This window comes from Podarcis pityusensis (assembly GCF_964106645.2).
Source record: "Podarcis pityusensis genome assembly, chromosome: 3".
Taxonomy (NCBI): domain Eukaryota; kingdom Metazoa; phylum Chordata; class Lepidosauria; order Squamata; family Lacertidae; genus Podarcis; species Podarcis pityusensis.
Window position 1 is genome coordinate 107,131,977 of NC_138026.1, and position 22,826 is coordinate 107,154,802.

Sequence of the window (22,826 nt, forward strand, 5' to 3'; positions counted from 1 at the left end):
ACAAACCAGCCCTTTCATCCCGAGAAAAGGCATTTCTTAACTTCCTCCACCCTCGTTAAGAAATATACACTAGGTGTGATACTGCTCCAAAAAACGGGGAGAAGACCCCTGCACCCGTTCTTTGCGGGCAAGCAGTATGAGACACCCCCTGATGCAGAACTCAAGATTAGATGTTAAGATGTTTTCCCCTGGTTGGGATGAATGCCGCAGCTCTGAATGTCTGAAATGCCTCTTTAGAATAAACACTACGAGGTGGAAATCTTCCAGTTAAACACCAGGATAGATCAGCTGAGCCATGAACTCTCTGAACTGAGCAGTGATAACAATGTCAGCCGGAATACCGTCAGTTTACTGAATCGGAGGCTTGTCGAGCTGGAGAGCCAAAGGGACCACGAAGCTGCGGTTGCCAGGCAATTTCAAGAGGCCTCTGCTGAATTGACAAAGGAGCATCTTCAGGAGCGGTTGGCATGGCAGGGAGAGAAGGCCCTGATGGAGCAGCAGCTGAAGGCCTGGAGGGAAAAGGTAAGGTTGATCGGAACGGGGAGGAAGGGGCACATCAGTTCCAGGCTGCCATGTCCCACTGCACAAACCCACCTATAATGTTGAGCCAGCCATGCAATATTCTGGTGGAAATTTCTAAGGCCTAATACGTGGACCATGGATACAGGGATGCACTGCTTTTTACTACATTGATGGAAAGCTTGGGTTGCTGTGGTGGTCATTGAGTTGCTGTGTTTAGGCAAAGGAGATGGTTTAAAATATGTTGCCTTCTGGGAGAAGGCGGGTGAAAATTCTGCAGCACCTTGCATTTACTTCATTCCTCTACTAGAACTAAAACTAAAGTTTGTATTTTGTATTCCTTGTATAAACCGCTTAGAGGCTTTATTTACAATCAAGCAGTATGCAAATTCTGTTATATAAAATAAAAAATAGAAGTGCTGAACAGGGGAAGAGTAGTACTTTCAAAAGGAGCCATCACAATGAAAATTCTTCCATTCTTTTTGCTGCGCACTTGGTTTAAATTATAAACTATCTGAGCATGCTTATGATTTCTTGCCTGTGTACTGCTAGCCCATGGCTAGTGGCAATTATTTTCTGGGAGTAATAAAGGGTGAAATGGGCTGCCCATTAACAGCCCCATAGAGCAAGTCTGTGAATATCGGAGTGTAATTGGGTTGACTTGTTTGCCTAGTGAATTTATTAATGCAATGGAATTTAGAAAGAGAGTCATTCTAGGCATATCGGAGGAAGAATACAATGGTCACACATAAGGTTTGGGTTTGCATGGATAAATACGAAATCAAGCATCCCTAACCTTTTCAGGCCCAAGGACACACCTGGGAATCTAACAAATCGTCACAGGTACCTTGAAATACCCCTTTCACAGAAGGAAAAACCTAGGGATGCTCAAAAACTCTTCCAAAGCCCCTATATTCCCTGAAACACACACACATGAAAGCAGGCGTGCACCAAGAGGATTTGTGTCTTGAGTATGCTGTGTCCCACAGAGGACCTTATGGTCTTCAAACAAAAACATCTTGGAGTTCCCGGGCCACAGGGAGGTTAGGCTGTCCTCAACCAGAGCCAGGGCTTTTTGGCCGTGGCCCCGATCTGGTGTAACGTTCTGTCACAAGAGACTAGGGCCCTGCGGGACTTGACATCTTTCCGCAGGGCCTGCAAGACAGAGCTGTTCCACCAGGCCTTTGGCCAGGGCACAACCTGACCCCCTCCTTTGGCAATCCTCACAGAACTCTAGCCCAATGGTTGCCATTAATTTGATTTTGAATTGATTTAAGAATGAATTGATTTTAGAATTCTGTGTAATTTTATTGTTGTTAGCCGCTCTGAGCCCGGTTTCGGCTGGGGAGGGTGGGATATAAATAAAATTATTTATTTATTTTATTATTATTATTATTATTATTACTACTACTACTACTGAAAGATCCCACATTGTTGCTGGCCTCATCCTTTCCTGCCATTCTCTCCTTGAACAGGCCAGCCAGTCTCAGGAGCTGGAGGCTGAACTGGAACGTTCGACACAGGAGTGTCAGATGCTACGGCTAACAAAAGCACAGCTGAGAGAAGAGGTGGAAGAATGCCAGGATCGGGTAGGCTGGTGCAGCTGAATATGGCCTGCCTTTGTCCCACTGGAAGCATCACTGCCTGTTACAAACGAGGGCCTCGGCACGGCTGAAGCAGCAGTGAAGTGCATGCCCTGGTTGGACAGAGGAGCAGGCCTGGAGCCTTTACACCTGGTCAAAGAAATGTGTCCAAACATTAAACCTAAGAGAAGATCTAGTCCCAATGTCATAGATTTGAGGGGAGGGTAGCACTGTTGTAGCGGGATAGCAGTGTTGTTGTTTTGCAACATTAAAGAAAAACAGAGCTAGATGACTTGGCACTGGTTGTGCACTTCTTACTCTGCAAAACTAACAAGGACCAGGGCAGTTTCTGCTGGAGTTCACCTGTTTTGCCTGTGTTTGGATATATATTGCAATAAATTCTGGCTTCGAGATTTTCCAAGAGAATTAGTAGTGGATTAGTACCACTACTTTATTTTGAATAGATCTGATGAGAAATAACCTTTAAATGGACTGTGGAGTATTTCAGTTCTCTGTGTGCTACTGGGGCCCAGCCATCAGCTATTAAGTAGGGAGGGGAAAGGGCTTTGTTGTGCAAAATGCACAATTTTAAGCTTCTTGCTCGGCAAGATCTGCTGCAAGGAGATCAAAGCAGAGGCGATTTTTTATTTATTTAAAATTATTGGTAAACCACTTAATATTTATTTAATTTCTGAGTGGTATACATGGTGCAAAACAAAGAACCGCTGAAACAATAGAACGAAGCTAAAAACTCCATAGAAGAATACCAATGGTACAGGATCTAACCTTGTGGATCAGGGAAAGTTTTATGCTCTGCCAACACAAGGACATTCTGGGTGGCTACCGGCAGTTACCCTTGTCGCAATCTGCTCAAGTGCAAAGGGGAAACCCCTGAGCCAATCTATTCTGTTAAATGTCTGGCTCATTCTGCAGCTCAGCTAAAATGTTCTCCTGCCCCCCATTGGCTGATGGCAGAATGGGGGGGGGCATTTCGGGGGTTATTTCAAGGGCAGGAATCTTACCAGTGGTGATGGGACCCACAGTGGAGGCCCTTCTAGCAGCTGGATGTCCCCCTCCCCAATTTGATGTCTCAGGCTTACGTTTCTTGCAAATAGGCAAAAAGTAACCCCTGCATATTGCAACTACATGCATGCATTTTTGCAGGAAGCAATTGCATTTTGATGTTTGAGGCTTTATTTCAGCTTAGCAGTTCATCTGCCTTGTTTGCATTCATCTGGGATTAAGTTCTTTCTGCCTTTGAACAGACAGGACAGATGAAAGGTGTTGGAGAGGTGTTTACTTTTTTGTTTTAAAAAAAAAGCCAGAGTATGAATAAAATAGAGGACAAAGCTTTTAGATTTAAATATATGCCTGCTTTTATGGGAAATAGCTTTGTGGTGGGGTTTGTCCCTACCCACTATTAGAATGCAGCCCCTGATAGTTTCCCCCAGCGCTCAGTCCAAGAAAGGTGCTCTGTTCCTGGTCTTCAGCATTTCAACTTTTAATGATGTTTTAAATTTTCTCTTGCATTGCAGCTACTAGAAGCCAACACGAGCTTGAGCATGGCCAAGTTTCGGCATTCACAGGAGCTAGAAGAGTTAAAGGGCCAGGCAGGCAATTCCGTACCTAAGGCCTGCCTTGCAGAGCTAGAAAAGAGATTGGCAGAAGAACAGAATGTGGTCAGGCAGCTGCAAGGAGAGCTGGACTCCCAGGCGAAGCAGATGAGATGGCAGGCGGCCACATATCAGGTAGGGAAGAATGGTGCTCGAGTTGTGTCTCATATAAAAATAAAGGCTCCCGAGGTGGAAACGCAGTATGTGTACATGTGTGGTTTTTACACAGCCTCTTACTACCTGAAACAGGCACTTTCAAACAGCGACTCTCGTCTAGTCTTCATTTTTGTTATGTAATTATTTCAACTATTTATACACCATTTAATGCCATAGTCTCTAAGCATTGTAGAATAAAGTTACAAAAAACATCCAACAGAGATAAGATCGGTTAAAATTAATGGTGAAAATCCGGGGGTTCGGGGGGGGGAGGAACTGTTACTTAATATGCCTGTTTAAATAAAAAGGTACAATAGATCCAGCACATGAAGCAAAATTCTGTGACTTGTATAAATTATACAAGCCTCCTTTTGTTATTGGTGCAGGAGCACCACATGCAGTTAAGTGTCTGAGGCAACGCTGCATGTAAAATACTGTGCTGGGAAAGTTGTATCCTATTGAAAAGTGGACTCTTAACTCTGAATAAAATACAGTGGTACCTCGGGTTACATACGCATCAGGTCACAGATTCCGCTAACCCGGAAATAGTACCACCGGTTAAGAACTTTGTTTCAGGATGAGAACAGAAATCATGCTCCGGCGGTGCGGCGGCAGTGGGAGGCCCCATTAGCTAAAGTGGTGCTTCAGGTTAAGAATAAGAACGGACCTCCGGAATGAATTAAGTACTTCACCTGAGGTACCACTGTACCTGTATTATGTAAAGGCTTGGCTGCAGACAGCACAGAGAGCATCGATATACATCTGGGATAATTTGTGGATTGTGTTTGAGAATGAGCTCTATTCTGCCTTGGTCCGACCACACCTGAAGTACTATGTCCAGTTCTGGATGCCATGATATAAGATTATGTACAATCTAGAACGGTTGCAGAGGGCAATCAAGATGATAATAAATGGTCTGGAACCAAGCCAGATGAGGAATAGTTGAGGGAGTTGGGTATGTTTAGCCTGGATAGGAGGAGACTGAGAGGAGATAAGGGTAGCCATCTTCAGATATCTAAAGGAAATATCACATGGTAGATGGAGCGAGCTTGTTTTCTCCTGCTCTACAGGGTAGGACTTGAACCAGTGAATTTTAAGTTACAAGGAGATTCCAAGATAATAAATCGTTATTTCAGATGCAGCATTGGGACTTGTTTGAAGTGAATTGATTTCCCAAGGGTAGTTACTTCCCATAACTGTTGTACTATCACGGCTATGACTTGGTCCCTTTATTTTGCAGGAAGAGCATGAGAACTTGCATAGATTAATGGAGGAAAAGGTGGGAGAACTGGAGATGAATTTGAAGAACGTGCAAACAATGCTTCAGGAAAAGGTGGCTGAACTCAAGGAGCAGGTCAGTGGAATGGGGATTAGGTGGTCTATGGGCCCATGATCTGTTTACGGCATTAATTCTTTTATTAAATGTAAAAAATATATAATTTGTCTGGAAAAGGACATAAGCTGGCCAAAAATAGCCAGGGCACCACCAAGATGTGTCCCGAATTATGTCAATGTATTTGGCACTGAATGATTTTCAAATATATTGTATTTGAGTGACCCTGTTTCATGGTTGCTACTGCTTCTGGTCCTCTCCAGTCATTTGTAAGTGTCCTGCACACTGTGTGAACTGCAAGCTGCTTGGCTTGTAGGCAACACATAAAAGCCCCATGTGGCAAAATCCAGGATTCTCCACTCTTGGTATAAGCTGTGGCCCCATCAGTCAGTGCACTTCTGGCTACAGTATATGGAAAGACAAAAGAACAGCTACCCCCTTTCCCAGGCAGGTTTGGTAGGACACAATACTAGAACAGGCTATCTATAGCCATTCTTAGAGCACATCTTCAAGCTAGCACTGGATCTGGGGTTGTTCTAAACTTTTCCAGTTTGGATTTATAGCAAAGCTGTTATTCTGGACAGTTTGTACATCGACTAATTATTCCAAGGTCAAAACACGAAGGGAATGGGAAATGTGCTGACATAAATTGTTATTTTTTTAACAGGGGGAAGATGGATGAAAAGGGATTATTCTAAATTAATCATATTGCTACTTCCAAATAGATTACTATTATGGATCAATGTTTGATGATGATGATTAATTTTTCATAAAATTTATATTCCTCTTAATTTGACAGAAAGAGAACACTCTCAAAGTTGTTTACAGAAGTCAAATCAAGAAAAAAATCACCATACCTAAGTGTACAAAAGTTAAAACACCAACACATTAAAATTACCACAACTGTCTTGTCGAAACATGAATGTTTTAAGAACCATCCTTTTAATTAAAGACGTGATTGTCCCTATGTTTGCACTGGTTCATATTTTCTGTTTAAGATGGGCTACATTCTGGGAATGAGGGAGAATGGTGGTTACCTCCTAAGGTCTTGATATAAAAACAATTGTTCAAAGCAGGGGCAGCTAACCTGTGGCCCTCCTCTCCATGCTTTTGAACTACAACTCCCATAATCCATGGCCACGCTGGCTGGGACTGATGGGAGCTGTAGTCAAATATCATAGAGCATCATAGGTTAGCTTAAACCTGTCGCTAAAACTTAAAACCAGTGGACCATATCACTTGCTTATTTCCTAGTTAATATTCATGCGACTGCTTTTCTAGCAAAACAGAAAGCAGCATGTTTTTGAGTTCTGTATCATCACCAAACACAGATTAATGGAGCGCTATTCATTTTATTTTCCAGTTTGAAAAAAATGCCAAGTCGAATCTATTACTGAAAGACCTGTATGTGGAAAATGCACAGCTGATGAAAACTCTGCAGGTTACAGAACAGAGGCAGAAGAACACAGACAACAGAAATTTAATACTGGAGGAGAAAATCTCATCCTTGAACAAATTAGTTAGAGAAATAACTCTGGCATCTCAATGAAATCTGCTTTTCAGTTGTTGGCATTAAAGCAAAAGTGACAAACTGTGGTAGAAGCAATACTCCATGCAGTGGTCCACTTCACTGTATACCTTTCTGATCTTGGCCAAATGAATATTATTTACTTCTCACGAGACTCAAAAAGGACATGATATTCAAAGGATCCCTCATCTCTTTCATGTGGGGAAACCATCACAGAAAGCAGCATAACCAGCATGAGAAACATACTCTCAGGGATAAGTTTGAAGAGGGAGATACAGCTCTACTAGTCAGTAGCAATAAACTACCCTGTCTCTCTCTTTTTTTTTTTTTTTTTTGCAATAGGGAAGCTAAAGCTTTTAGTGCCTTCTGATCATTTTCACGGAAGTCTCTTTGGCTCTCGTTCTGTCTCAGGACTGAATATTTATTGTGATTGCAATATTCTTACCTCCCCGTGCCTCACCCCCACTCTAGTCTGTACACTGGCTTGTATTGTGTATATATATGTACAGTTTTCTACAAGTATAATATGTACTCCTTTAAATCAGTGTATATCAGATGTAAACAGAAAAAAAACTGGTTATGTTCCTTTTTGGTAAAATTTGGCATGACTTTTTTAATTAAATGATATTTATACTGCTTGTGAAGTCACTGGATTTTCTCTCTGTGTGCAAATGGCTGGGGTAGATATGTCGGGAGAGAGCAGCAAACATAGGTAAAGCTGGAACCCAACTAAATGAGAGGAACAACATGGGTAAGAGCCTGTCCTAAAATAACTAAGGCAAATTCAGAAAATAGACGACTTTTTAAAGTACCTTCCTATTTGGCGGATTAAATCTCATTTAGTTTAAAGTAAGAGAGCAATTGTTTTGGTGGTGTTTTTATGTTTTGTTTGCTTATGGACAGAGACACCATGTATCAGATTTGTAGAGTTGGAAGGAACTACTGGGATCATCTAGTTCAATCCCCTGCAATGCAGAAATCTTTTGAATGAAATACTTTGTCACTTGTACAATTTGTATACAGTGAGATTACACGAGCACCCTGCACTCAGCTCTCTTAGTCTTAATTCCCCTCGTTTACTGACGCACACCCACCAAACCCGAAAGTCAGTTACCCTGTTGTTATCTTTTCATTCAGCAGCCTAACAGCCCATGGATAGAAGCTGTTCTTTACCCTGTTGGTGCGACTAATCATGCTTCTATATCTTGTACCCAGGAAGAGAGCCAAAGTCTGTGGCTCCCTGTAGTCTCCCCAAACCAGTGGTCCTGTGACCAAGTATGTTATGCACAAGCTCAAGAACGGCTTACTCTTGAGTTTGATAGAAACAAGAGTGACTCATTACAAACGACCTCAATGCAGGTAAAATGTCAACTTCTGGAAGTTTTGTGGCATATGAAATTGGAGATAAAATTCTTGATCAAATATCAGGAAATATTTAATGAAGTACAATCTGGTAATTAAGGCAAAATGATATAATTTTACATCTAACCATTCAACTCTTGTACTGCAATTTATTCAGCACTATGCAGAATCATCTGGAGTCCCTTTGTACAGTTCTGGACACTGCACAAACTGGAAGGGTACAGTGGATAAGACAGTACAGATTGCCAGTAGTATGGAAAGCAAGTTCAATGAGGAAAGACTGAAGGAATTGGGTGTGTTTAACTAGAGGAGAGAAAGGATGAAGGCTGACACACAGAAGATATGTTCTCTGCTGCTCCAGTGGACAGGACTAGAGCTAACAGGCTAAAGGTGCAAGCAGCAATATTTTTTATTGAACATCTTACAAGAAACAGCTTGACAATGGAGCCATTTATTTATTTATAATGGACACAGAATTGAGGTGGGTGGTAGCTAGAGCGGGGTGCAAATCACCTCCTTCCTAGTCACCAGATAGATGTTTTGATGAGTGGAGAGGGGGTGATAAGTCTCTCCACCCAGCCAATTTGCACAAATCAGTTGTAGAAAGTGGGCATCTGTGTGCATGTGGAATGGTCACACCCACTGCTGGCCTGCAGCCACTTGAATGCTGGTCAAGGCCTCAGGCCAAATAAAACTTAGCCCACCTCTGTTCTGTGAGTTGGAAGGAGCCTTGTAGTTCATCTACTTCAAGGCCCTGCTCAATGAGTACTATAGCATAAAAGCTTAGAGAGAAAACACAAGTGTTAGCAGCAATTAAACTGCAACTTAACCAGTACCACTCCTTAAGTAACTTTATCATTACATCGTTTCAAAGGTCTTTTAACAATGCACACACTTAATAGTAGAAATGTTGTTGCTTTCTTCTAAGCATGACATTTACAGTAAGACGATGTCTGGTTCATACAAAAAGGCCAGCGAATAAAAACATGATACTTCAAAATGTGTCCAGAAGTGAAGGCAAGCTATGAGCTTAAAAGAAATTCCACTTGTTTTGGGATAGAGATATTTTTAAATTGTTGATCGTATCATCTTCTTCTTTGTCCTCTTCACTAAGTATCCATGCAGTTCCCACAACAGTAACTAAGTCTCTGCATTTTTTTTTTCAAAAACACAAGACACTGTGGCATGTTTCTATACTTACCCCATTTAAAATCTGCTAAAATGTTTATAGGTACTTAAATCAGTCTTGCGAACAGCAAGTTAAGAAAGGACGTGTTCCAAAATTCCTTGCCTGATTAACTGCTCGCATTTCCAGCGTGGTAAAAAATGCTGTGGGGAAGCAAACAATTTTCAAAGCTGAGGCAAACATTTGCAATCTCTCATCGTCCCCTTTATAAAGCTAAAGCTAGTCTTATTTATGGTGTAGTTAAGGTAGTAACTCCTGACTCTACCTGTACTGTTTGTTTTCAAATGAGGTCCAATAATAGAATAACCCCTGCTATTTTAGCCATAGCTACTGTAACTCCCATGTTCTGTGCATTGCTGTTATTAACACTGTTTAGAAATATGAATGATTAAGCAGTAGATAAATGTCTTAAATAAACCAACATAATGAAATGCTTTTGAATCTTTCCAGATAGAAAGTACTAAAATGGCTCCAGTGTTTTCCTTCATGAAAATGAGTAGAATGACATGAAAGCTGACAATGGTAAGCATAATGAGAGTGTGGAGGAACCATAGCACACACTTTGCATACAGAAGGTCACAAATAGACAGCTGCACCATCTCCTTGCTCCTTCCTTCCTCGCCATGCCACTGGTTTCTTCATCAGCACTGCTGCATCCTCCTCCCAATTTTCTTGCTGTGTGTGAGATTTCCCTCACCCATCAGCCAGTGGACTTTTATAGGACAGAGGGGCAGGACAATGAAAGAATCTCAAGGGCCCATGTAAACCTGGAGTTGGCTCTGGTTCAATCTCTGGGATCTCCAGTTAAAATACTAGGCTAACTGTACCTGATCCAGTATAGGGCAACTTTCTGTATCCTAAACTGTGCCAGAAGCAGAGGAGAACCACTTCCATCTAGCTCCTTAAACAACAGGGAACCCAAATTGAGTTCTTGCTCTGTTTGCCATCTTATCATAAATACCTGGCTGTTCTTCTTCAACAGAATTGTTGTGCCATCATCAATCTCAAATTCTCCATAATCTTTCAAACACCGAACCTGTAAAAAGAAACAAATAACCATCAAATTTAAAGTACTGTCAGGAAGTCTGTGTTAAGAAAAACTATCTATATGTAGCAATATCTGTATGTATATCTAGACAGCATCTTAAAAAGCAGAGACATCACCTTGCCGACAAAGGTCCGTATCGTTAAAGCTATGGTTTTCCCAGCAGTGATGTATGGAAGTGAGAGCTGGACCATAAAGAAGGCTGATCGCCGAAGAATTGATGCTTTTGAATTATGGTGCTGGAGGAGACTCTTGAGAGTCCCATGGACTGCAACAAGATAAAACCTATTCATTCTTAAGGAAATCAGCCCTGAGTGCTCACTGGAAGGACAGATGGTGAAGCTGAGGCTCCAATACTTTGGCCACCTCATGAGAAGACTCCCTAGAAAGGACCCTGATGCTGGGAAAGATTGAGGGCACAAGGAGAAGGGGATGACAGAGGACGAAATGGTTGGACAGTGTTCTCAAAGCTATGAACATGAGTTTGACCAAGCTGTGGGAGGCAGTGGAAGACAAGAGTGCCTGGCGTGCTCTGGTCCATGGGGTCACGAAGAGTCAGACACAACTAAACGACTAAACAACAAAGCTATATGTAGACAAAAGGAGTCATACTTCCAATATATGAACACATCAGTAAGTTTCATTTAGCTTTTTATTACCCTGTTAAACAATAGTTATTATCTGTGATAATAAACTGCAACAATTCTGTGAAAAGGTGCTGATAACACCAAGGTTGCAGGTTCGAACACTATATGGGGCTGCTGCGTATTCCTGCATTGCAGGGGGTTGGACTAGATGATTCTCAGGGTCCCTTACAACTCTACAATTCTGATTCCTCTGCCTGCAACAAACTGCTTCCAGTTTGAAACAAGGAACTGACTTCTTAGTACCTACATATGACTACACTGCCAATGACATCCAAATACAACAAGCCTTCCATAGTTCTAAATTTCACTTACTTCAATGTACAAACTTTTGGGGGGCTGAATGTCCTGTGTGAGGTCCAGCCCGTCTCCTCCTCCTAAAGATCTCATATAGGTAGCCAAAGACTTTTTATACTGGTTGAACCACACCACCTGGAATTATAAAAAAGTTGGCTTAATTAATCCTGAAATACTATTTTCAAACTGTCAAGCAAGAATTACCTAAAGATTTAAAACAAAAGACATGGGGATATGAGGGGAGTAATGTGCAAGTTTTGGAACTGCTTACTTCTATCTAGCCTCCTCTATAGAGCATATAGTTCGAATCTGTTCAACTTCCAAAATATTCGGAAACCAAAGTGCGGCTTCTGATTGGCTGCAGCCAACTGGAAGCTGTGGAAGCCCCGTCAAGACGTTTGGCTTCTAAAAATAGTTTGCAAACTGGAACACTCACTTCCGGGTTTGCAGTGTTCGGGAGCCAAAACATTCGAGAACTAAGCAGTTTGAAAACCAAGGTATGACTGTACTCCTTTTTTGTCAATGTGCAACAGAAGAGTGATGAATTAGCAAGTAAGCAGTCCACAGTTAATATGTGACTGACAGTGGGCTCTCCAAGCTCTCGGGCAGATCTTTCCCAGCCCTGATATCAGATTAGTTTATTTGGCAAAGTTGGGGGCTGAACCTGACACGTTCTACATGCAAAGCATGCGTTCTGCCACTGTGCTGCAGCTTACCGTATTTTTCGCCCCATAGGACGCACCGGCCCATAGGACGCATCAAGTTTTTTGGGGGGAAAATAAAGGGAAAAAAAATTATTTCCCCCCCCAGGCGCTTGTGGGGCCGGCAGCGGGGAGAAGCGCTCTTCTCCCCGCAGTCCGCCTTCAGACCAGGTCCGGGGACAGCGGGAAGACGCGCTGCGCCTCCCAGCTGTCCCCGGAGCTTGCGGGGCAGGCAGCGGGGAGAAGCGCTCTTCTCCCTGCCGCCCGCCTTGAGATCAGGTCCGGGGACAGCGGGGAGACGCGCTGCGCCTCCCAGCTGTCCCCAGAGCTTGCGGGGCAGGCAGCGGGGAGAAGCGCTCTTCTCCCTGCCGCCAGCCTTGAGATCAGGTCCGGGGACAGCGGGGAGACGCGCTGCGCCTCCCAGCTGTCCCCGGAGCTTGCGGGGCAGGAAGCGGGGAGAAGCGCTCTTCTCCCCGCCGCCCGCCTTGAGATCAGGTCCGGGGACAACGGGAAGACGCGCTGCGTCTCCCAGCTGTCCCCGGAGCTTGGGGGCAGGCAGCGGGGAGAAGCGCTCTTCTCCCCGCCGCCAGCCTTCAGAGCAGGTCCGGGGACAGCAGGAAGATGCGCTGCGTCTCCCAGCTGTCCCCGGAGCTTGCGGGGCCGGCGGCGGGGTCTCCCCGCCGTCAGCCTCCAAACCACTTCGGGAGACAGCGGGATGGCGGCGTTCCGCCTCCCTCTGTCCCCCGACCTTGTGGGGCTGGCGCTGGGGCTTTCCTGAAGCCTGCATTCGCCCCATAGGACGCACACACATTTCCCCTTCATTTTTGGAGGGGGAAAGTGCGTCCTATAGTGCGAAAAATACGGTACATTAAATCACAACAAGTGTCTATTTAAGTGTGCCTACATGGCTAAGTTACTCAACATTTATTAATAATATACTCTGTATACTTTCCTTTATTTCGAGTACAATCATTGTCCTTTCAACCTACACATATAACAAATTGGCTTACTTCATCAGTCGACATGTGAAATCGGACAGCGTTTGGCAGCACGCTACCATATTCCCACCTAAGCGCCCGGATGCGAAGTAAGCGGTCATACCTGAGAAAACAAACATGGTAGCATAACAAAAGTATTCATAATCAGAAACAGACATCATTTAATCCCTTAATGAATAACGAAGTGTTCTTAATCAGACTTTTATTTTAAACTGATAACTAACTCCTTAACTAATTATGAAAAAATGAAGATTTTTGCTCTGGTGTTACACAGCTCAGTTCAATGTATGGAGAATCGTAACAGTCCCTGATTTGGGATTATAGTGCCATGTTTACCAGCTCCTGGCCTGAGGCTATTCAAACTACTCCTACAAATCACAGGAGTATCAATCACAGGGAATGATTTGCGAGGTTAAATGGATAAGCCCAAACATGCAAATCCAGTGACCTTGGGAAATCCCTCTGAAATCTACCAGTTCCAGAAGTGAAGGAATAAAATCTTGGAATTGGAAACAATTTCTGAAATGCTTTTTATCTCATTTCCCTAGTCACAGATGACTGCAAGAAACTTACAGGTATGCAACAATACATCGGCGATTTCTCAGCAGAGAGCAGTGGCGAAACTTGATTGTTGGAATCAGCTCACTGTGTCCTGATTTAGCTTCATTTCTGATAATAGAAGGATAAGCTATATTACATATACTTTGAAAGCAAGAAACATAAAAGTACACATTGTGGTTAGGGGGACCACTTTAATTAGTGTGTAAACCTAGCCCATCAGGCAATGACTGCATTATTAGTTCTTTTACTCTGTGCACGCTGCTCTTCTCCAAAAAGCAGCTCACAACAAATCAAATAAACATCAATAATTAAAACACACAAATAACAATTATGAATGAGAATGTCAATAAGTAAATGCATTGTAAAAATACTTCAAGGACTGCTTCTCCCCATATGAACCAACCAGGACCCTGTAATCACCATCTGAGCCCGTTCTTTATGTGCCTCCTCCATGAGAGGTCCAGAGTGTGGCAACACGATAATGGACCTTTTCTGCAGTGTCTCCTTGTTTGTGGAATGCTCTGCTCAGGGAGGCTCATCTGGCATTTTCATTACATATATCTAGCTGCCAGGCGAAAACATTTCTCTATAACCAGGCCTTTGACTGCTTAACATTCTATGGCCTTTTAAATGTGTTTGTGCGAAGGTGCTTATTGGTTAGTTTATCTTTTATTGTGTATTTTATGTTCTCATTTTGTGTTTTTATGTTGTGAACTGCTCTGTGATCTTTGGATGGATGATATACAAATTTAATAAAGTAAGTATTTTTCGCCCCATAGGATGCACCAGCCCATAGGATGCACCTAGTTTTTTTGGGGGGGGAAATAAAGAAAAAAAATTCTTATTCCCCCCCCCCCGGTGTGGGGCTGGGGCAGGGGAAGCCTGAGCTTCCCCCGACCCCAGAACAGGCTGCTATCCGCAGCTAGCGGAGGGCTGCACGAAGCCCGAAGCTTGGGGTGTGCTGAGCTCAGCGCGCCCCAAGCTTCTGGGTGCAGGCAAGCTCTCCGCTAGCCGTGGGAGAGCTGCGTCTCCCACGGCTAGTGGATAGCTTCCTGAAGCCTGTAGAGCGAGATGGGTCGGTGCGCTGCCTACTAAATCAAGTCCAAGTCTGTTGACAGCCACAAAGTTACGTGGAAAACTCATGGTAGGTATAAAGTTGTTTCCATAATATTAAAAAGTATTTTATTTCTCACTTCTGCAACTTATTTTTTACCGTATTTTTTGCTCTATAAGACTCACTTTTTCCCTCCTAAAAAGTAAGGGGAAATGTGTGTGCGTCTTATGGAGCGAATGCAGGCTGCGCAAATATCCCAGAAGCCAGAACAGCAAGAGGGATTGCTGCTTTCACTGCACAGCGATCCCTCTTGCTGTTCTGGCTTCTGAGATACAGAATATATTTTTTTCTTGTTTTCCTCCTCCAAAAACTAGGTGCGTCTTGTGGTCTGGTGCGTCTTATACAGCGAAAAATACAGTAATTATTTTAGCAGAGTTTTTTTGGGTCTGTTTTTCCTGAAAGAACCTTACTTACACATCAGTTTGGTTATGTTCATATAATGCTTTCATCTCCTCAAGTACTTGTCTGATTCCATCCTCCTGCAACATGGAAAGTACGAATTTCATTAATAATTTGACATGATTACTCTGCCTAATTCAAACAAAAAACCGCAATAAATAAAATGCACGCCTTTTTTCCTATAAAAATTGAAGTAGCCATCAACCATTACCACAGAAATATTTATATGCAACTCAACCGACACCTTTAGCCAGCATATCACCAGTTGGAATATTTATTTAAAACATTGTAAAATAGGAAACATGTGCCAACTCTACACTCAAATATGCATACATATTTCTATTCTAGTTCTATTCCGCTCTGTTCACTATCCAGAATTTGTTTCTATCAATATTCTGAAGTTTTCCCTTTGCTTCTTTTCCTTTTGAGCTGCTAGATAAGACAATGACTAAATATTTGTACAAGTGAGTGGTTCAGCATGATTACAAGCCTCATAGAAAAAACTCAGCTGTTATGGTGGTGTGTAGGTTGCAGGGCATTTTCTACAGAAGCTAAAGAAGAAAAGATGCGTACTATCAACATAGCTTAGACCACTCTTTCTCTCTCCAGGTGCATCAGTGAAACATTTATTGGTCAGATGTTCATTCAAGTCAACCGTGATGTACCTCAGTGCTGATTTTCAGGCGCAGTAGTCATTTAGATTTTCAGTCCAACTTTCCTCTCCATATATTTGTAAAGTTTGTGGGGAAATGCTCACTAAGTAAATCTCAGCAACTTATTCCCAAGTGAACATGCATAGGATTTCAGTCTCAGGCTGACTAGCCAACCAGATAATTAATGGGAAGCCTTTTATACTGCAGAACGTTATTTTATTAGGCAGTCAGGCACTCCCAGATCCACTCACTCAAATCATCAGGGAAATGGCTATCAAGAGTTTAGTCTGCTACCTTTTCCCACTCACCATCAAACCCTCCATCAAGGTGGGCTTTATGGCATTAACGCCAATCCAGTTCGCCATCCTCTTTGCTTTTAACAGCCATCTTCATGAAGGAATAGCCTTGTGGAGCAATCCCAGCCATCCAATCATTTGTTTTGTTTGTTTCATAAAATTTATACACCGCTTGGTCGTAAAAATAAAATAAAATCGGGGGAAAATACATTAAAACCTACAAAAAGTTAGAATGCTAAAGCAGGGTAAAAGCCACAGCGCCATTCCTGATTATCAGGGAAACCCAGTCAGATGGGCGGGGTAAATTTAATAAAATTATTATTATTAAGTAGGAATTCAGGGAAGGCTTGGTATCAAGAGGCAGGGAGTTCCGAAGGATCCCCGTCCGCTTCTCTCACGAAAGTCCCCTCAGGGCGGCTGGGCGGCCCTTCGGAGGAGGGGGAAGGGAAGGGAGGCCGCGCCGCCAAAGGCTCACATTGAAGGAAGGAAGCTGCCCGTCGCTGGCGCGGTGGAGCTCCCGGATGAGCTCGGTCGCTTTCTCGCAGAACATGGCCGCGGCCGGACTGATCGATTCCCCTCAGACGCGCAACTGCCTTCGCTCGGCGCGCGCTGCAGCAAAACCCGCGCCACTGAACTCCTCGGCCAATAGGAAGGCGAGGCGAGGGGGAGAAGCACCGCCTCTTACGGTACGGGAAAAGGGAAGGGACAAACTTAGCTCTCCCTCGCATATGTTTCCTATAGCTCGCGGCCGGCGGTTGTTTGGAATTGCAATAACACTACAATGAGTTTCGTATCACAACCTAGCCAGTGTTTGAAACCTCTGGAGTTGTGTATACGTTTACACCGTTAGGGATTCAGCTGGCGGGAAGAGAGATCGTTGGGGATCTGATTCAGGCAACCGAATGTGTGAAACTTAAATATCGTTTTCCACTTTCTTCCTGAGCCAGCTTTGCAGTGACATTCATTTCATGATTCAGCTGGTTTTGTTTCGATTTGTAAAAAATCTCACATTGTAAGTCTTCTGTGAGATGATGATGATTATTATTATTTAACCCACCTTTTCCTTCCTTTTAAAAGTCGGGAGGTGGGAACAGATCAGCTTTGACCAGTTTACGAACATGCCACTCCAGAGAGTTTTGACCCCACTGGATTATGGCCAAAAGCAGGGCTCCTCAGCACAACCATCGGGCCTCACATCCAGCCTCCAGCATATCTTCTCCTTCCCAGACTGAACTTTTCATGTTGTAGATGGCTGGTGTCATCCATGGATTCCACACGGATTTAGTGCAATGTCTCTGAGAACCAGTGTGGTCCCGCACTTAGGGGACTCAGGCCAGCTTGATGGGTTGTACATGGCTTGTGTCCATGGTGAAGATGAAGGCAGGAGACTTACAGATAAAAATGAAAACTGATAAAAACGTAGAAAAAACAATAATTGAAAAAACAAACACTGATAGAAGTAAAACCATATACATATATAAAAACTAGCAAAAGCATACAAATGATTACAAAAGAAAAAAAAAACCCAACCCAGTCAGTTCCCAAAAGCCTGTTGGGACAAAAAAGTACCGGTATTCACCTGCCAGCAGAAGGACAACAAGGAGACAGCCAGATACAGATAAAGATGCAGCCAAACACACTGGGATAGCTCAGTCAGCAGAGCATGAGACTCTTAATCTCAAGGTCCTGGGTTTTCTTCAGGAACAAGTTATGCTGGGTGGGTGCAGAGACCAGAGGGCAGCCTCCCTAGGTGTAGGAGGGCATTTCCTCCCTAGGGGTAGGAGGAGACCAGCAGTGCCTCTTATTTGCTGAGAGACTTGATGTAGATGCAACACTGAAGTGGGGCTGCTGAGGTGGTGACTGATCCAGACTCCAAGGAGCATGTCACCCAAAGCCACTGCTGCTGCAGCAGCCACAGTGGTAAGCAATGTATCCCTTAGAGGCTGGATCTGCTGCTGCTGTGGATCCTGCTGCCTGTGGTGGTCACTTCACCTTGCCTCATAGGTGAGCCAGTCCTGCTGAGCATTGTGCAAAAAGCAAAAGCCCTTGAATGCATATAGCAAAAGAGGAGGGCAGTCGGATATCAGGTTAAAGAGCATTTAATAACAGGAACATAACAACCATGCTGCTGGAATTTTAGAGGCAGCTTAGCTATTACTAGAGATTTCGAAAATATGACCTTGCATTCAAGTTTTTATAAAGAGCATCTGCCCGCAGCATGTTTTCAGAGTGTAGCCTCTAACATGTAGATGACTACAGGTCTGAAAAACAGAATATAATATAATATAATAATATAATATAATATAATATAATATAATATAATATAATATAATATAATATAATATAATATAATATAATATAATATAATATAATATAATATAATATAATATAATATAATATAATATAATATAATATAATATAATATAATATAATAATATAATAATGCCGCAATGTCGGATGGGAAGCCCAGAGTTCAGGTAAGACAAACGGTTCAGCCCGCAAGCTTGTGACTTCGCGGTTGCCCTCATTCAAAATGGCCGGGGCAGAGTGGGGCGGGGAAGAGGAAAAGGCGTTTGCAAACACTGTACTGTACTCAGATATGTATGAGGGCATCCGACGACGCGGGAGCCATATTTTTTGTGAGCAAAACAATACCATGTTTTTTAAATAAAAGCGGGGGCAGGAGGCAGTCACGTTTGCCCTTCCCTGTGACGTAACCGCGTAGGGAGGTCAGGTGGGCCGAGGCCGCCTCTCATTGGTGGCGCCGGAGAGGCGCCGCTAGTCTTTCGGTTGCTGGGCTGTGGTTGGCATAATGTAGGGGAAGCCAGCGTCGGTTTCGGGACGGAGGCGTCTTCCCTCGAGCGGCTTGAGCTGGCACCGCCCGCGCGTTTCGCACCGCCGGCATGAGAAAGCGGAACGAGTCCGTCACCTTGGAGCATGAGCGCTTCGCCTCCTCCGCTCCGGCAGCGGCTGCCGCGTCTTCCTCCTCCTGCTCCTCCCAGCAGCCGGATAAGGGCTTCAGCTTGAGACCGAGCCTGCGCCTGCCTGGTAGCTCCCGGCCCGCCGCCGACTCTGGCATGAAGCGAACGCTCGGCAGGTGAGGCGACCCCCCCCGCCGGCCCCCGTCGCTATGGCAACCCCTCCATCTTCTCTTCAACCGCCAGCCCGGCCTCGGCCTTCCCCGTTTCCATGGCAACGGGCGGCCCGCTCGACGTCGCCGAGCCTTCCGACCCTTTCAACCGCCGCCTCTTCTCTCCCTCCCCCCAAGAAAAACCCTCACACGGGGGCCTGGCATTACTATGGCAACCTTCCTGAGCCCCGCCGCCAGCCGCCATAGCCCCGAGCGATTCATACTGGAATGCCCTTGGCTGTTTTCTTCTCCGTCCGCCTTTTTGTTCTAGGTTACGGGAGTGGGGGGGGGGGAGGTGGCGAAGGCGGCCCTTGCGACGGAATGAGCCCCTGCCTGAAGGGGCTGTCTGGTTTGCTAGTGAAAGGGTCGGAGGCCTTCGCTGCTGGGTGTTCCCTCCCCTATTGCTGCAATGGGTTCACCGAGTGCGGCTGCAGGCCAAGAAGAGGAGGGTGTGTTAGAGCCGGACGGCGATTCAGGTTTGCGGAGGATGGATGTTTTCGTGGGGTGGGGGTGGTGGGGTTCGATATGGCTTTGAAAAACACAGCTTGGAGATGTTTTAGTCGACCTCGAATGGTGTTTGTCTTTAGCTATAAGCATTTTGCTTTGCTGCAAAATGGGTTATCGGTTACAAACCTTTTATGAATGAACCACTGTATCTTCACACCCCCCCCCGAAAAATATTGAAAACTATGTGCCCTTGACCCAATGGTAGGATAGAGGGAGGTTTTCCTTTCTCCCTCCCCCTCCTCCTTGCATCCTGACTCAGCTTGTCAGCAACACATATTTTTAAACGCACACAATCATTTTTCTTTTCCCGTTCCGTATTTTAAATTGCAAAGTGTTAGAGAATAGTAAATGATGGGGGTGAGGGTGGTCAGAGACTGATGAATGAGTGGAGTACCAGTCAGCTAGCAGCAGAGGAAGAGATTAAATGAGAAAATGCTTGCCTGTTATACTGCTGGAAAGGGACTTTGCCTTTGTACACATTAACAGTTTAAAAGACAATACAGTGGTACCTCGGGTTACATACGCTTCAGGTTACAGGCACTTCAGGTTACAGACTCCACTGACCCAGAAATATTACCTCAGGTTAAGAACTTTGCTTCAGGATGAGAACAGAAATTGTGCTCTGGTGGTGCGGCAGCAGCGGGAGGCCCCATTAGCTAAAGTGGTGCTTCAGGTTAAGAACAGTTTCAGGTTAAGAATGGACCTCCAGAACGAATTAAGTTCTTAACCCGAGGTACCACTGTTTATATAATCTGTGCTTCTCCTCTTTGTCACCTTTATTAAAGGGGTGGAGGTGCTGGAGGTCAGCACACTATGAGACCTTCATATTAATCCCATGCATGTTTATTTGGTAGAAAGACTTATTGTGGTTAGGAGGGACAAGGGACTAGGGCTTGCCAATCAGACAAGTGCTAGTAGATAAATAGGTACCGCTCCTGCTGGAAGGTAAACGGCATTTCCGTGCGCTGCTCTGGTTCTCCAGAAGCGGCTTAGTCATGCTGGCCACATGACCCGGAAGCTGTACGCTGGCTCCCTCGGCCAATAAAGCGAGATGAGCGCTGCAATCCCAGAGACGTCCGCGACTGGACCTAATGGTCAGGGGTCCCTTTACCTTTACCTTATTGTGGTTGCTGGGACTTGCTGCAAGTAATTAGGCATGGTGAATTCACAGCTGTGATCACTGACCTTCCAAGCCTTCAAATCTCAAGTAACCATTAATCAATAATCTCTGACGGTAGATTTAAAGTAGAAAAGATTAATTAAATCTCAAATAAATATAAAATGTAAGGTGTCCTCTGAGCATGCCCTATTTTAGTTTCAGTCCTCAGCGGAATCTCTGGCGCCACCAGAGTGTACATTAGTTTGAAGATGTTGCCTCACAAACCCCATGCATGGGAGTAATTGTAGTTAAATAATAATATAGCTGTCTCCACAATCCTGTTTATTCTGCATCCCACACACTCCCACTGCTGTTTGGGAAGCGGTGTACACACATTAGCCACAATCCACATCTATTCTGTTGTTTCTTATGTAAAACTATGTTTTGAGTTATTTCCCCCCAAACCAGCTTTGATCTGGATTGAGAAAAATAATGATCTAGCTATGTTTTATGTTGCTAATGTGTACAAAGCCAAAGCCCCCGTTCAGCATCATATTAGCAAATGTTTTCTCATTTCATCTTTTCCTCTGCAGCTAGCTGACTAGTCCTCTCTACACTGTCATCAGTTTTTGACCACCTCTTCCCTGCAATTTATACACACTGCAATTTATAAGTGCCCTAGAACCTGGTGGTGATTATCTTTGTTTTTAATTCTCACAGCAACCTGTGAACAAGGTTAGTCTAAGGATTGGTCAGGCCATGTAGCAAACTTCAGAGTTTAGCAAGGAATGAGCCTGGGTGCCTGCATGTCAGATCCATCACTTCATCACAATTGATCTCTATCAAATAAATGTGTGTGGGGAAATCCAAGAATTTCTCTCACAAAGATCACTCCTCAACAAATGAAATTATCACTCAATAAGCACTTGAAGAACATAGGGTGCAATCCACTGCATGTTTACTTGGAAGTAAGCAGCACTGAGTTCAACAGAACCTACTTCTCAGTCACATAGGATTATAAACTTCATACATGTACAAAAGAGTCATAATCTGTAGAGGAGTCGTTTTTCTGGGATCCACCAGTGGCAGGTGCACAATATGTGGTGATGCACAGAAGGGTACCCTGTTGGTACCCTGATTGTGGAGTGTCTTTCCAGTGAAGTAATTCCTGGTGCCAACACATTTAGCATTTTTCTACCTACTAAAGAGTCTCGTGTTTGCATTTGTAGGTCATTAGAGTGTGTGTTGGATGGACAGGTTAAGCTTTAATTTTGTATTTTTAGCATTTCTTGTGGTTGTGTTGATTTGTAGTTTTTATTATTTTAAATTGGTCTTGTGAATGTTCTTACCCTTTCATCATTTTTGATGAAGCATGGGTTAAAAGTGCCTTTAATAACTGACAATTTCAGAGCTGTTTCAGGACAATTCTCTCAGGCTTCTTTTACGTTTATCAAGTCGTCCTAAGGTTTCTTTGCTTCTGGTATGAATGTAATTCATTATGCTGTTGTAAATTTTCTGTTTCAATTTCTCTTTGAGTTCAGGCATTGTTAACAATGAGTACTTAAAGCAGAAACACCATAAATATTTCATTTATTTAAAATATTTATAATATTACCTTTGCTAAATAAAAACAAGATTTAAATATTCCCTCAAAGTTTTCCCTTTCTGGATTTTTAATTTTGAGACCAGTTTATTTCAACTTGATTTTGAAATTGTTTGGTGAACCTTTCCTGCTTCTATAAATTGGTGCACAGGCTTATGTGTAATCCTGAAAAGTGAATATAGTTTTGCCTCACTTAGTCCATGGAAGACATCTTGGAGCTTTCCCTGTGCAATAAGATAGTATTCTTTAAAATGAGTGGAGGTTCAACCATTTTTAAAATCTAGGTATATATAAATTGCTTTATCAGAGCCAATCCATTAGTCCACCAATGTCTACTCTTAAAAGCAGTGTCAGAATTCTCTTTCAGAGATGCTTTCTGTGGAACTTTAACAGGAAATGGAATCTGGGCTTTAAAATGTTTGTGAAGCATGCGCTTCACATGCTTCGGTAAATCAGTAAAGTCTTGGGAGAGTTTTCTACTGGAGATGTAAATTGTTTT

The 22,826-nt window shown here is 43.6% G+C and overlaps 3 protein-coding genes across 9 annotated transcripts in view; 2 read left to right on the forward strand and 1 right to left on the reverse strand.

Annotated features, from left to right (window-relative positions):
* The window catches only part of NINL (ninein like), a 46,601-nt gene extending 39,225 nt beyond the window's left edge, over positions 1 to 7,376 (forward strand). For all 4 annotated transcript variants that reach the window (XM_081000862.1, XM_081000864.1, XM_081000865.1 and 1 more), the window contains exons 20-24: positions 238 to 522; positions 1,995 to 2,108; positions 3,638 to 3,850; positions 5,112 to 5,225; positions 6,568 to 7,376. In XM_081000862.1, coding sequence (XP_080856988.1) covers positions 238 to 522; positions 1,995 to 2,108; positions 3,638 to 3,850; positions 5,112 to 5,225; positions 6,568 to 6,753 — 912 coding nt within the window. In that variant the 3' untranslated portion in view covers positions 6,754 to 7,376. The remainder of the gene's footprint in view (positions 1 to 237; positions 523 to 1,994; positions 2,109 to 3,637; positions 3,851 to 5,111; positions 5,226 to 6,567) is intronic.
* A 766-nt stretch (positions 7,377 to 8,142) lies between these two features.
* Positions 8,143 to 17,183, reverse strand: GINS1 (GINS complex subunit 1). Of its 2 annotated transcripts, none has more exons than XM_081001204.1 (7): positions 17,046 to 17,183; positions 15,055 to 15,119; positions 13,539 to 13,634; positions 12,978 to 13,068; positions 11,285 to 11,401; positions 10,242 to 10,316; positions 8,143 to 9,423 (listed from the first exon to the last, which is right to left on the reverse strand). In XM_081001204.1, exons 1-7 carry the CDS (start codon positions 17,106 to 17,108, stop codon positions 9,355 to 9,357), a joined length of 576 nt encoding a protein of 191 aa, XP_080857330.1. In that variant the 5' UTR covers positions 17,109 to 17,183; the 3' UTR covers positions 8,143 to 9,354. The 2 variants fall into 2 exon arrangements, with proteins under 2 accessions (XP_080857330.1, XP_080857329.1); XM_081001203.1 differs by lacking the exon at positions 17,046 to 17,183 and adding an exon at positions 16,464 to 16,993.
* Positions 17,184 to 17,277: 94 nt separating this feature from the next.
* ABHD12 (abhydrolase domain containing 12, lysophospholipase) overlaps positions 17,278 to 22,826 on the forward strand; it is a gene marked incomplete at its 5' end in the record, with an annotated part of 32,156 nt that continues 26,607 nt past the window's right edge. The window contains 2 exons of one of the 3 annotated variants that reach the window (XM_081001099.1): positions 17,278 to 17,399; positions 18,918 to 19,085. In XM_081001099.1, the coding sequence (XP_080857225.1) occupies positions 17,278 to 17,399; positions 18,918 to 19,085 (290 nt within the window). Of the gene's footprint in view, positions 17,400 to 18,457; positions 19,086 to 19,198; positions 19,595 to 22,826 lie in introns of those variants that run through there. The other 2 variants (XM_081001101.1, XM_081001100.1) reach the window with 2 other exon arrangements.

Bases quoted from the DNA above. Each gene is read 5' to 3' on its own strand.
- GINS1 (XM_081001203.1), bottom strand. From the start codon at position 16,538: ATGTTCTGCGAGAAAGCGACCGAGCTCATCCGGGAGCTCCACCGCGCC. The intron at 15,120-16,463 runs GTGAGCCTTTGG...TCCATGTTGCAG, and splicing joins GGCAGCTTCCTTCCTTCAAT to GAGGATGGAATCAGACAAGT. The intron at 9,424-10,241 runs GTATTTATGATA...GCTTCCCCACAG, and splicing joins TGTTGAAGAAGAACAGCCAG to CATTTTTTACCACGCTGGAA.